Source organism: Sorex fumeus, unplaced genomic scaffold (genome assembly GCF_029834395.1).
Source record: "Sorex fumeus unplaced genomic scaffold, SorFum_2.1 ptg000094l, whole genome shotgun sequence".
Taxonomy (NCBI): Eukaryota; Metazoa; Chordata; class Mammalia; order Eulipotyphla; family Soricidae; genus Sorex; species Sorex fumeus.
Genome location: NW_026606151.1, coordinates 2,239,516 through 2,252,061, shown reverse-complemented (window position 1 = coordinate 2,252,061; position 12,546 = coordinate 2,239,516). Strand labels below are relative to the sequence as shown.

Sequence of the window (12,546 nt, the reverse complement as noted above, 5' to 3'; positions counted from 1 at the left end):
TGCTTCAGTCCCCCCTTTATTCTCTTCAGCGAGAGGAGCGGGAGGAAGGAGCGTGGCTTCTCCTAGGTGTTCTACTGGCCTCAGGTTCAACTTTGCAAAGTGGGAAGTTGGGGGTGTCTAGCCATGGGCTCGATGTTCCTCCTTTCCTCACTTCCCTCCGGGTGGCCACCCGTGACCCCCGTCTCATGCTCGCTTAGTTCTGTGTCTCTTGTTCTCGAGGAGGCTAGAGTTCCTTCCTGATGCATGGTGGGGAGACAGCTCAGGGCTGAGCGCATGTTGTGCATGTGGGAGAATGGGTTCAGTACCATGAGCACCCTAGGAGGAGTCCCCCACACCACTAGCTGTGGTCCACAAGCCAAAATCCAACCACCAAACCATGCTGGCCCACCCTTATTTTTCCCCCCTGTTTCATAAATTTTTATAATTAATAAATCATAAGCCCAGGGAATGCTGGGTTGTAAGGGTAACTGTAAATGTATGTAAGGTGATACTGTTATCAAGAGTGCATGCAGATTGTTTATAAGTTTTAGGTCCCAATTTCCCACACCACACCCACCAGCAAAGACTCAGCACCCCTTCCCACTAAGCATTCAGCCCTGCCTGTCCAGTGCACACTCTCCCGTAACTTCTGCTCTGTCAGCAGATTCTGGGAGTTTGTTTTCTTTAGACATGGTCTATTCCTTTGCTTGCTTTTTTTTTTTTTATAGACAAATGCACACGAGATCATCCACCCTATGGGTTTCTCCTTCTGAGTTACTTTACATAAGAACCTCCAGTTCCATCGATGTGTAGAAAAATGCAAGATAAAGGGGGAGATATTCTTGATTACCCAGCCATTAGTTTTTTTACATATTTTTCTACTTATTAATATCATGTCTATTTTATTGCTTAGCTCTGGGTAGGGATCTGGGGACCAGGTTCTAGACCAACTTTAGGTTCTCACTTGCTGCCCTGGGTTTAAAGTCTCCTTGAGGGGCTGGAGTGATAGCACAGTGGGTAGGGCGTTTGCCTTGCATGTGGCCGACCTGAGTTTGATTCCCAGCATCCCATATGGTCCCCTGAGTACTGCCAGGAGTAATTTCTGAGTGCAGAGCCAGGAGTAACCCATGACCATCGCCGGGTGTGACCCAAAAAACAAAATAAGATAGCATGCTGGAAGTAGACTATAGACCAAACGTGATTGCCACTCAATGCCTCTTTTGCAAACCACAACACCCAAAAAGAGAGAGAGAACAAAAGGGAATGTCCTGCCACAGAGGCAGGGTGGGATGGGGGGATGGGGGGTGGGAGGGATACTGGGACCCGTGGTGGTGGAGAATGGGCACTGGTGGAGGTATGGGTACTCGATCATTGTATAACTGAAACCCAAGCACAAAAATTTGTAAGTCTACAACTGTACCTCATGGTGTTTCACTAATACATTTTTTTAAAAGGCAGCAAAATCATCATCATCATCATCATCATCATCATCATCATCATTATCATCATCACTGTCCTCCCGTTGTTCATTGATGTGCTCGAGCGGGCCCAGTAACATAGTGAGACTTGTTATTGTGTTTGACATATCAAATACGTCACGGGTAGCTTGCCAGGCTTTGCTGTGTGGGCAAGATACTCTTGGTAACTTGCCGGGCTCTCCGAGAGGGGCGGAAGAATCAAACTTGGGTCGGCTGTGTTGGCCGCATGCAAGGCAAACGCCCTACCCGCTGTGCTATCGCTTAATAATAAAAAATAAAGTCTCCTTGAGCTTTCAAATTCAATAAGGTGGCCCTGTACATATCTATTGCTTCACATGGCTAAGAAGGCAGACAACTTGGTCATGTTCAGTCTGCAGAAATGAAGTCCTTTGTTCCCCTCCTACTTTCCCGTACCCCTCGGTCTCCCTTTGTAGGATTAGCGTTTTCATAATAATATACTTACACTCTCTTCCAGAAGGAAAAGTAGATCCTAACATTCCCAGGCACTTTAATAATAATGTTGCCATTGGAATATATATATATATATATATATATATATATATGAATTGATTATATAAGCACTTTTATAATTATTATTGCCTTTATCAAACTTCTATGTCATATCCAAAACTTACTTTTTTGTTTGAGTTATTACTTCTTACTTCTCCCTCTGTCTTTACTAATACCTAGATCTGACAGTTTGACATGAAGTGAAAAACCTGCACGCTTCTTCTGCCCTTATTTTGGTACTGCTCCTTAATTGTCCTTTGACAAGCGCCTGTCCCACAACCTCAGAGAAGACCCCGGGCACCCCAGACATGTGGCTGCAGGACTTGCACCTCAGCATCCGGGGACATGGCTCAAGGTCATGCTCATGACCACATCCGGCCAAAGAGAATCAGGCAAAGTCTTCTGCTTCCTGGAGTAGAAAAGGGGCCTATTCTTTTTCCTCGTTTTGGTTATAATTTTGGTCTTGAGGTCACACGTGGAGGTGCTCTGAGCTTACTACTGACTGCATTGCACTCAGGAATCACTCCTAGTGGGGCTCAGAGGACCATATGGCATGCTGGGAATTGAAACCAGGTTGGTCAGGTGCAAGGCAAACACCCTGTCTCTTGTATTATCACTCCAGTCCCTGACTTTTTTTTTTTTTTGGCTTTTTGGGTCACACCTGGTGATGCTCCGGGGTTACTCCTTGCTCAGCACTCAGAAATTACTCCTGTGGTGCCCAGGGGACCATATGGGATGCTATTCCTGGGTCGGCCACACGCGTGCAAGGCAAACTCCCTCCCTGCTGTACTATCACTCCAGTCATGACTTTTTATCTTTAACCTAACAAATTGACATAGATCAGGGCTCTGGAGATGGCTCAGAGACAGTGGTGTATGCTTGTTATGCATAAGGACCTGAGTTTGATCCCTGGTACCACATGACTTATTAAGCACCAGTGGGTATAGTCCTGGAGGACTCTGAGTGTCAACGGGGTGGGACACCCAGAATCTCTGGGTCCTCCTACTGAATCACCTGGCCTCTGGGGAATGGACAGTTGCCAGGAGGTCCCCTGAGAATTGTTTGGGAGGCCCAAGTGTGTGTGGGGGGCGGGGGAGGGAGGAGGAGGGAATGGACAAAGATACAAAAGACTGACAATATCAAGTACTGAGGTTTTAGAGAAATGGGAACTTGGATGCCCAGTGGGATATGAGCTGGTCAGCTTTCTGGAAGGCAAGAATCTACCAAACTCAAAACTAGGCCAAAATAATCCCCCCAAGATGCTCCAGGGAAAGCTACATGCCCCAGCGCACTCACAGAAGAGTGTCTAGACTACGGACACGCAGAAGTCAGCCCAAGGGACTGGACAAAGAGAAACAGGCCCATGCAGGAGGTCTGGGATCCAACCCTGGTCCCCTGAGGAACGCCAGGTACAACCCCCAAGCATGGAACTGGGAGTAGCCCCCACCACTTCTGTGTGTGGCCTCCAAACCACACAAATATACACACAGAAACAGAAGACAGGGGCTGGAGAGAGAGTACAGTGGGAAGGGCATTTGCCCCCGCATCCCCTATGGTCCCCTGAGCACCACCAGGAGTGATTTAGAGCTGGATGTGGCCCCCAAACAGACAAACAAACAAACAATAACACAGGCAGCCTGGGGCTCCTTCCCTTGGAGACAGGTGCGCCCAGTCTTGGACCTTTGCACAGGTGAAAAAGTTGCAGGTCTGCCGGGGGCAAGTGACTGGGGAGACAGTTATCAGGAGGCCCAGCAGGTACTTTGATCCCAGAATCACATGCACCCCCACACCCACCCAGAGTATCACTGGGGAGGCCAAGAATAACAGTGGTGTTGGGGGCAGGAGAGATAGCACAGAGGCTAAGGTGCTTGCCTTGCATGTGGCTGACCCAGGTCTGATCCCTGGCAACCCCTATGAATCCCCAAGCCCACGAGGGGTCACCCTGGCGTGGCCCCAAAACAAAGGAAGAATAACAGTGGGGTTTTCAGATAAAGAGTAAAGTAAGGCATAGGCACGTTGTACATTGCTAATAAGAGGGGCGAGCTGTTTTGTTTGTTTGTTTGTTTGATGGCCAAACCCAGCGGCGCTCAGGTCTTACCCCTGGCTCTGCCTCTCTACCATCTATCTGGCACACTGATTTGTTTTTAGTTATTTATTTGGAGGCAACCCCTGGCACTGTCAGGAGCTACTCCTGGTACATTGCTTAGGGTCACTCTTGGGGCACTGTGCGGTGCTAGGGATTGAACCCAGCACGCCCTTTGAGCCATCTCACCGGAAGTTGTCCTATTACTTTTCTATATGAGCAGACCTGGAAAAAAAAGGAAAGAAGATGGAAAGAAAAGGCATCCTCTGATGGCAGGAGGGGAAAGTGATCAGGGAACAAAGTTTTTGCAAAACAGACATGTGAGAAAAGATTTGGCTGAACCGTGTAGAACTGTGACTTCAGGAGGCTGAAGTGATCAGGCAGGGGGTGGGAGAGAGGACAGGGGTTAAGTCACCAGTCTTGCACGTGGCTGAGCCAAGTTGGACTTCCTGCATTATATACGCTCCCTGAGAATCACTAGGGCCTATGCCCTGAGCATGGCTAGCTGTGCCCCCCTCAAAAACAAAATGAAACAAAACCAAACCCCAGAGAACCAATTCCAAACAGTAGCCAAACACATGGTTCAGATCAGTACATTCATTTGTCCACAGGAAATATCTAGCAGCTCAGCATTTGCTAAGAGCCATGCTTCCTGGCTGTGCCCAGGACACCCCATTTTCCTAGTCACTCACCGGTCTTTTTTTTTTTCTTTTTTGGGTCACACCTGGCAATGCATAGGAGTTACTCCTGGCTCATGCACTCAGGAATCACTCCTGGCGGTCCTCGGGGGACCATATGAGATGCTGGGAATCGAACCTGGGTTGGCCGCATGCAAGGCAAATGTCTTGCCCACTGTGCTATCACTCCAGCCCCACTCATGGGTCTTTGAATGAGCTTTACCTGGTCACGCTTGGCCTTTTGGTACACTTCACCTTCTAGAACACTCTATTCTTCTGCACTGATTTTTTTTTAAAAGCAATTTTTAAAATTTGTTTGTTGTATTCTTGCCACTTTAGGGCCACACTCAGTATGATCAGGGGTTACTCCATGTTCTGCTCTCAGGAATTATTCCTGGTAGTGCTTGGGGGACCATACAGGATGCTGGGGATCGAGCCCAGGTCAACTGTGTGCAAGGCAAATGCCCTATCCGCTGTACTATCACTCTGGCCCCAGCACATGTTGTTTCTAGGACAAAATTTTGTAAACAATAGAGATAAAAATTAAGCGTGCCATTAACCGCTGTTATTCCTGGAGCCCATGATTACGCTGCTCAGTAAGAACATCGTTTTCAGTTCCTTGTTGATCTGAGTGTTGGCCGTTCCTGACGGCAGCCCTGCGCAGAGCTGGGCACAGTGCCTCTGATAGGTTTTCTGCCTGATGTGGCCCATGGCTTCTACTCTAACCTGCCTTTTTCACTCATTCTCTTCGGCTCCTTCCTTTCCTCAGTCATGTGAGCCACATTCCTACCCCAGGGCCTTTGCATGCCTTGCCCCAGCCTGGGATACTCTTGTCCCAACTCATGGCCTGGCTCCTGTACTTTCCTCCTTGTTTGCATTAGAAATATCAGGGGGTTCTCAGTTTTTTCACACTTGGTTTTCTTTCTTTGTTTTGGGGCCTGCACTTGGAGGTGCTCAGGGCTTGGGGGACTATCTGGGGTGCCGGGGATTGAACTTGGATTGGTCTCATGCATAGCAAGTGCCCCACCAATGATACTATTGCTCCGTCTGCCTCCTTGATCTGTTCCACCCCCTGCTGTGCTCAGGGCTCACTTCTGGCTCTGTGCTCAGGGATCACTCCTGGCTTTGTGCTCAGAAATAACTCCTAGCTCTGTGCTCAGGGCTCACTTCTGGCTCTGTACTCAGGGCTCACTCCTGGCTTTGTGCTCAGAGATAACTCTTAGCTCTGTGCTCAGGGCTCACTTCTGGCTCCATGCTCAGGACTCACTCCTGGCTCTGTGCTCAGGGATCACTCATGGGGCTCCGGGGACCATATGTCATGCTGGGATCAAACCCAGGCTCAGCCATGCACAAGGCCGGAGCCTACCCACTGTACCACCTTTCTATTCCCACTGCTGTTTTACTCTGCCTGGCTCAGACGGACTCGTCCTAATTACCTATTTCACTGTTGCCTGTGGACCAGAAGGGGAAACAGAAAAGTGGCAAACATGGATGGAGTCTCTCTACAAAAGGGGCTAGTGGGGTCAGAGAGATGGTACAGCTGATTTGACCCCCAAATGAAACCATGAAAATAAAAAAGGGAGCGAAGGGGCTAGACCCCCTTCTTAGCCTGTCCCTTTCACCCAAGGCCGAGCCAGGGAACCAACGGGATCACAACTAGGAGGAACTAAAGGCTCAGAGCTCAGCGGGGGCCAGGCTTCCTGTGCAGGAGGGAGGGAGGGAGGGAGGGAGGGAGGTGCGGGCAGGGTGTGCCGGGTCTGAGCTGAGGGGGGCCGGCTGGGGAGGAAGCAGCAGGGCGGGGCTCACCTGCTGATGGCTATCAGTCCTGAGCTGGGGAGCCCCAGGGCTCCGGGATGGGGGTGTCAGGCCCAGGTCTGCCCCTGGAACCCGGCTCTGGAGCTCTGATCACCAGAGCGCCATGTGCTGGGCCGCCCAGGCCCTGACTCAGAGTTTCCAGGGCTGGCGTCCAGGTGCGGTGCTCACCGGCAAAGACGCTGCCGCCGCAGCCCTGACCTCTGGTGGGCGGGCAGCAGTGACCTTTGAGGGCCTGCCTTGCTCCCCAGTTCCGCTGGAGGCGTGAAGTCCCCTGAAAGCCAAGTGTGAGGAGAGTGGCTGGCGCAAGGCCCCTTGTAAGTTTTACAGCTCCCACCATTCAGGAGTAACTGCAGGTGGGGGTGAGGGGGTGCTGTGGGGTGCAGGAAAGCACCGAAGCACTAACTGATGCTGCAGGAAAAAAAAAAGGGGGGAATGATCTCTCTCCCAGATGCATCTCGGAACCAAGGGACTCTAAAAAATAAATACAGATTGGGGGATCGGGGAGAGAGGAAACAGAGGGTAGGGGTGCTTGCCTTGCACGCAGTTGACTGGGTTCAACACAGTGTCCGGAACCTCACCAGGAGTGATCCCTGAGTACAGAGCCAGGAGTAAGCCCTGGGCACCTTTGGCGTGGCCCTAAAACATATACAAAACTACAGATTTTGGGAGGAGGGGGTTAGGGGATTGAGCATACCTGGGGGACACCCCTGGAATGTGCTTAAGAATCATTCCTGGAGGTTCTTGGGGGACCATGTGGTGTTGGGATGACAAGTCCCAGCCATCTCCCTGGCCCTAAAATCCAGATCTTTAAAGAGCTACCGATGGGGCCCTGGGGACCGGAGCAAGAGCACAGTGGGGATTCAATCACACCAGGGTTGAATCTTTAGCATCCCATAGGGTCCCCTGTGCCCTCCTAGGAATGATCCCGAGCACAGAGCCAGGAGAAAGTCCTTAACACAGCAGGGTGTGGCCAAAACAACAAAACCAAACAAAGGAGTTACTGAATGTCTTCTTCTGTTTTGTAGAGCTCTAATGAGTGAGGAACGGAGCTTGATGGAGGTGAGAACTTCTGGACCTGAGTCATGCTGAGAACAAGCAGGCCTGGATGTAGTGGTCGGATTTCCTACCGGCCCTGCGTGCACTTGGCTAACATCTGTTCCTCCGGACGGACTGGGAAAGCTTGCGGAGGCCTCTGGCTTCCCAGACGACACAGGGGAGCTTGGAGAAGGGCCGGGACTCACCAGGCTCACGCAGCCAGGCCCCTGCTTGTCCCTCAGCCCCACTGTGTAATTCTGGTCCCAGGAGTCAGCGGGCAGGGAAGCTGGTCAGGGGTGGCGGGAAGCTGGTGCCTCGACCCCCTAGAATCCTAGACTCAGTTGTTCTTCACTACCCCTCCACAGGAGACGGCTGTCCCCCAAAGATGCTCAAGGCACAAGAGCATCTTGTCCTCCTGGTCCCAGGCTAGCCCGGGGTGGTCCCCAAAGTTCGAGGGCTTGGAAGAACAGAGCTGAGCAGGGAAGACCCCCACCTGCTAGCTTCCATCTACCAGGGCAAGTAGTGGGAACTGCTGGTTCCTAAGAGCCTCATCTCGCCCGCCTGCGGAGACTCAGTGCCCTGTCCCTGTACACCCCCAGTCCCAGCTTTGCACACGACCCCAGGGCTGGCCGCCAGGGAGCCAGGAGGCCCCATTCTCGGCTTTCCAGAAAGGCCCAAGTACAAAGCTGCTCACTGGGAGGCGAGGTGGCCCCGGAAACCCATCCTCTGCTACTCTTGCGTTTTTCTCTTCTAATTCTGGGTCACACCTGGCAGTGCTGGGTGGGGGGAGGGGGTTACTCCAGGCGTCATGCTTGGGCTGGGCTGCCGCGTGTTAACGTGGAAAGCATGCGCTCCGGCCCTTCAAGCTGTCTTTCTGGCCCAGCTACTCACCTTAAAACTTCTTTTAGAGAAAGGTCGGAGTGCTAGTAAGCAGGGAGGGCACTTGCCTTGCACACAGCTAACCAGGTTTCATTCCTGGCACCCTGTGGGGTTCCCCAAGCCCTGCCAGGAGTGATCTCTGAATGCAGAGCCAAGAACAAGCCCTGAGCCTAAACCCCCAAATAAATAAATAATAAAAAGTTCTTTAGAGAAAGAAGCTGTAGGGGACCCCGCAGAATCTAGAATTAGGCCAGAGAGATAGCACAGGATTAAGGAGGTCGCCTTGCACATGGCGAGCCTCAGTTTAAACCCCATGGCGAGCCTCAGTTTAAACCCCAGAACCCCCCCCGCCCCGGGTTCCCTCGGCACTGCTAGCCGTGACCCCTGAGCACAAGTCAGGAGGAAGCCCTGAGCACCTCTGGGTGTGGCCAATCTACCACCTACCCCTACACACACACACACACACACACACACACACAAAATAAATAATCAAATCAAATCAAATCAAATACCTCAGAATCTGAAAAAATTCTGGGTTCATTTTGGAAAGAAGTGCCGTTCTTCCACAAGCCCCCAAATGTCGTTTTGTTTTGCGTTTTTGGGCAGGTGGGTTTCATTCTTATACTGACCTATATTTTACTATTCCCAACCCACCCAGAGAAAGACCAGTGTGTTTCCTACAAGAATTCGAAACAAGGGCTGGAGAGATAATACACTTGCCCTGCACGTGGTCAACCCAGGTTCCATCCCCAGTACCCCACTATGGTACCCCGAGCCCACCAGGTGTAATCCCTGAGCACAGAGCCAGGAGTCAGCCCTGAGCACTGTTTGGGAATGGCTCCAATACAAAAACAACAAAAAGAATTCAAGGCAAACTCCTCTGTCTTTCCCCCAGCCTTCTCAATCCGATTGCCTGGGCCTCACAGAGGAACTCGGGGGTCTACTGTCTTTGTGCCAGTCCTGGGCTGGGCCCCCCCAACCCTGGGACACCGGTAGAGAAGTGAGGACCCAGGCAGAGCAGGGCTGCCTCCTGCCGCTCCCAGTGGAGGGCCTGAGGAGGGAGTTCTAGTGAGCACAGGCGGACCCCAGCAACCCCTCCCTTCCTCCCTCTGCCTTTGCAGTGGGGAGCGAGGGGACCCGCATGTCTCTGCTCCTCCTCCGACTTCTGACCACTTCTGCCTTGCTCCGGAGTCTTGTCACATCCCCACCCCCAGCAGCGTCACGACTTCCTCCCGTTCTAGGTTCCACCTCGGTGGCCTGTGGGGAGGACGGCCTCCCCTTCCCTTCCTTCGAGACCCAGGGCTCTCCCCGTATCTGCCTCCACCCTCCACCAGGCCCAGGCCCCCCACTGCTGGGCAGGGCAACAGCAGATACCAACAGCAGATACCCTAAATCTACACGTTCCCATGGTCTGGGGGGTCACACTGGGTGATGCTGGTGGGGGGTGGAGAAGGGGCCGCTGCTTGGGGACGGATCCCGGCCCCCTCCGTGCAGGGCTTGTGTTCCGCCCAGCGAGTTCTCTCTCTGGGACTTCGCTATAGAATCTTCCCTACAAATACGCAACCTGTGTGTGCGTGTTGGCGGGGGGGAGGGGGAGTGGGTGTAAGTTAGGAAACCCACTAACGTCAGGCTGATGCATCAGCAAGAGGGGAAGCACCTGAGGGCCCTACCGCCAGAGGTGAGGGGCAGAAGGAGCCCGTGGAGGTCACGGAGACCACAGGTGGCAGGAAGAAGCAAGGGGGTGTCATGGCAGCCACCAAGGTGGGCAGCTGGGATAGTTCCAGAAGTCTGGATGGGGAGCGGGCGTTCCATGCACGCACTGAGCCCTGCGAGGGGTCTTCCCCCCATTGCTCTACAAAAGCCCCAGCTGGACCACACAGTCGGTGGTGCAAAGGTCTAAGCAGCGTGGCAGGAGGGTTCAGCAGGGAGCAGGGTCGGGCCCTGGGGAAGTCCAGGGTCTTTCGTTGGGTGTTCACAATGCAGGTGAGGGGGTGGGGGCCCGTTTGGGACAGGCATGCTCAGGGGCCCAAGTTTAGCAAAGCAGGGGGTGCCTGTCATGACCTATTCGGCTTTCAGGTGTCCAAACTCCGCCTCCTCGAAGGTTTCCTGGAGATGGCACCCCTCCTTCCGGTGGGGACCCAGCGGATGTCGAGGGTCACCTCAGGAGTCTAGGGCCTAGCTTCACCCTAGGCACATTTGGGTGTTTTCCTGGCCCCCTTTCCTGTGGAGAGCCCCTACTGACACCCCCTACCGTGACCAACGCACACACAAACTCTCACACTCTTCCTATGAGCCATCTTTGGGGGTTTGCCTTGTCTCGCTCCAGAGGACCCCCAATGTTTGAGCCTCTGGGGAGTGGACCCCTGAAACAGCTCCTTTCCTCAGTCTCAGTGCTTGCTTGATCCCAGCCCACGGGAGAGGGTGGAGAAGGCAGCCCTCACTGGGCTGGATCCCAGGCGGCTGAAACTCATCACTCGTGGGCCAAAAGGAAGGAACTTCCGGGCCGTCCTGGAGGGGACTTATCCCTGGGCTCAGATTCTGCCCCTCACCCGGGGCGTGAGTCTCGAGGACCAGGGTGCGTGGGGGGGTTGGGACCTCAGCCCTGGCCCCCAGCCAGCAGTGCCCCTGAGGAGGCAGGGTCCCGGGGACCTGGTGGACCAGCGTGACTTTGGGGCGGGAGACCCTCAAGTGGGTCTCCGCTGCGGGGTGGAGGGGAAGTGAATGACAAGCACCGACTAACTGTCTCCCCAGGGAGGAGGATGCGTGTCTGGACTTGACTGGAGCGTTTTCTGCTCATCACCCAGTCTGGAGCCGGCCTGGCCCTCATTACCCACCCTACTCGAACCCTCCCGACCCCGCACCCCCAGGGCCGGGGCTCTGCGTACTCCTCCCCAGGGTGGGCGGACGATGGGCAGCAGCAGCAGCCGCTCCCCGGGGCCGCAGTGCCCGGCGTTCGGCAGAGCGCGCGCGCGCGGGCCCCCTCCGGGGAGCGCGCGGGGCTGGCGCGGCTCCTGCGCGCCCGACGGCAAGCCGCGGTCCCCCGCGCCGCGCGCCCCTCACCTTGAGCTGGGACTTGGACACCTTGCCGCTCTTCTCCACGTCCAGCGCGGTGAAGGCGTACCAGATGGACTTGAGCAGCTCCTTGCGCAGGGCCATGGCTGAGCACCCGCCCGCCCGGCCGGCCGGGGGCGGCTCCGACGCCCAGATCCGGTTTCAGGAAATGCAAACGGCTGCCGAGACCGCAGGGGCCCGGCGGAGCGCGAGCTCCACCTGCCTGCGCGCCCGACCCGCCCGCGGGGGCCCACCCGGCCCGGGCCCAGCACCGTCAGCCCCGCGAAGGCCGCCCCGCCGGACTGTCCGGCCCCGGGGACGACCACCCTCAGCCCCGCGCCGCGGGCCCCGCGCCGGCCGGCCCGGGGCGGGGGGCAGGGGCGCCCGTCTCCATCTCTCGCCTGCCGGCGCGCCCTGGTGCAGTGTCCTAGGTGGGAAGGCACCGAGAAGGGGCCCCTCCACGAGTGTCAGGAATGTTCGAGAATGGCTGGGCAGGCGAGGCGGCACGGAGGAGAAAGCGTTCCTTTGAGGACCTTCTGGCCGGCCTGCGGTGGCGGTGGCAAACAAAAGGCCACAATGCAGGACCGGGGGAGGGAGCGAGCTGCCCAGGCCGCCTCGCCTCTCCGGGTCAGGCCACTTGGCTGCCGCCCATCCTCTGGGCTTTGGCTCTCAACGCGCCCAGGGCACTGCCCGCTCGTTCGGGGCTGCACTGAGGGAAGCGCGCGCGCGCGCGCGCGGGGTGGGCTCCTGGGGACCCCACCTTCAGGGGGGCTGGCGGCAGGTGGTGGTACCCGGCACTTCCATCTCCAGCTTCAATTCCCTGAGGGCCACACCGGCCCAGTCCAGGGCCGAGTAAAGGAAATAGGTTCAGGCCATGGCGACTCCCTAGCCTGGGTGGACACGCAGTTCGGGTCCGAGGGGAGGGTCCCGCTCCCAGGAGGTGGGCAAGGGGGACAGCTGGTGGCAGGGCAGAGGGAACAGGCACGCCCTGCTGCTTGTCCCCCAACAGGTGACCCCCAGACCTCCCTTCTCCCAGCTT

General features: G+C 55.2%; 1 protein-coding gene across 1 annotated transcript in view; it reads right to left on the bottom strand.

Annotated features, from left to right (window-relative positions):
* Positions 1-11,744, bottom strand: part of DEF6 (DEF6 guanine nucleotide exchange factor) — a 30,540-nt gene extending 18,796 nt beyond the window's left edge. Inside the window, exon 1 of the mRNA XM_056132413.1 lies at positions 11,517-11,744. Coding sequence (XP_055988388.1) covers positions 11,517-11,612 — 96 coding nt within the window. The 5' untranslated portion in view covers positions 11,613-11,744. The remainder of the gene's footprint in view (positions 1-11,516) is intronic.
* Positions 11,745-12,546: the final 802 nt, after the last annotated feature.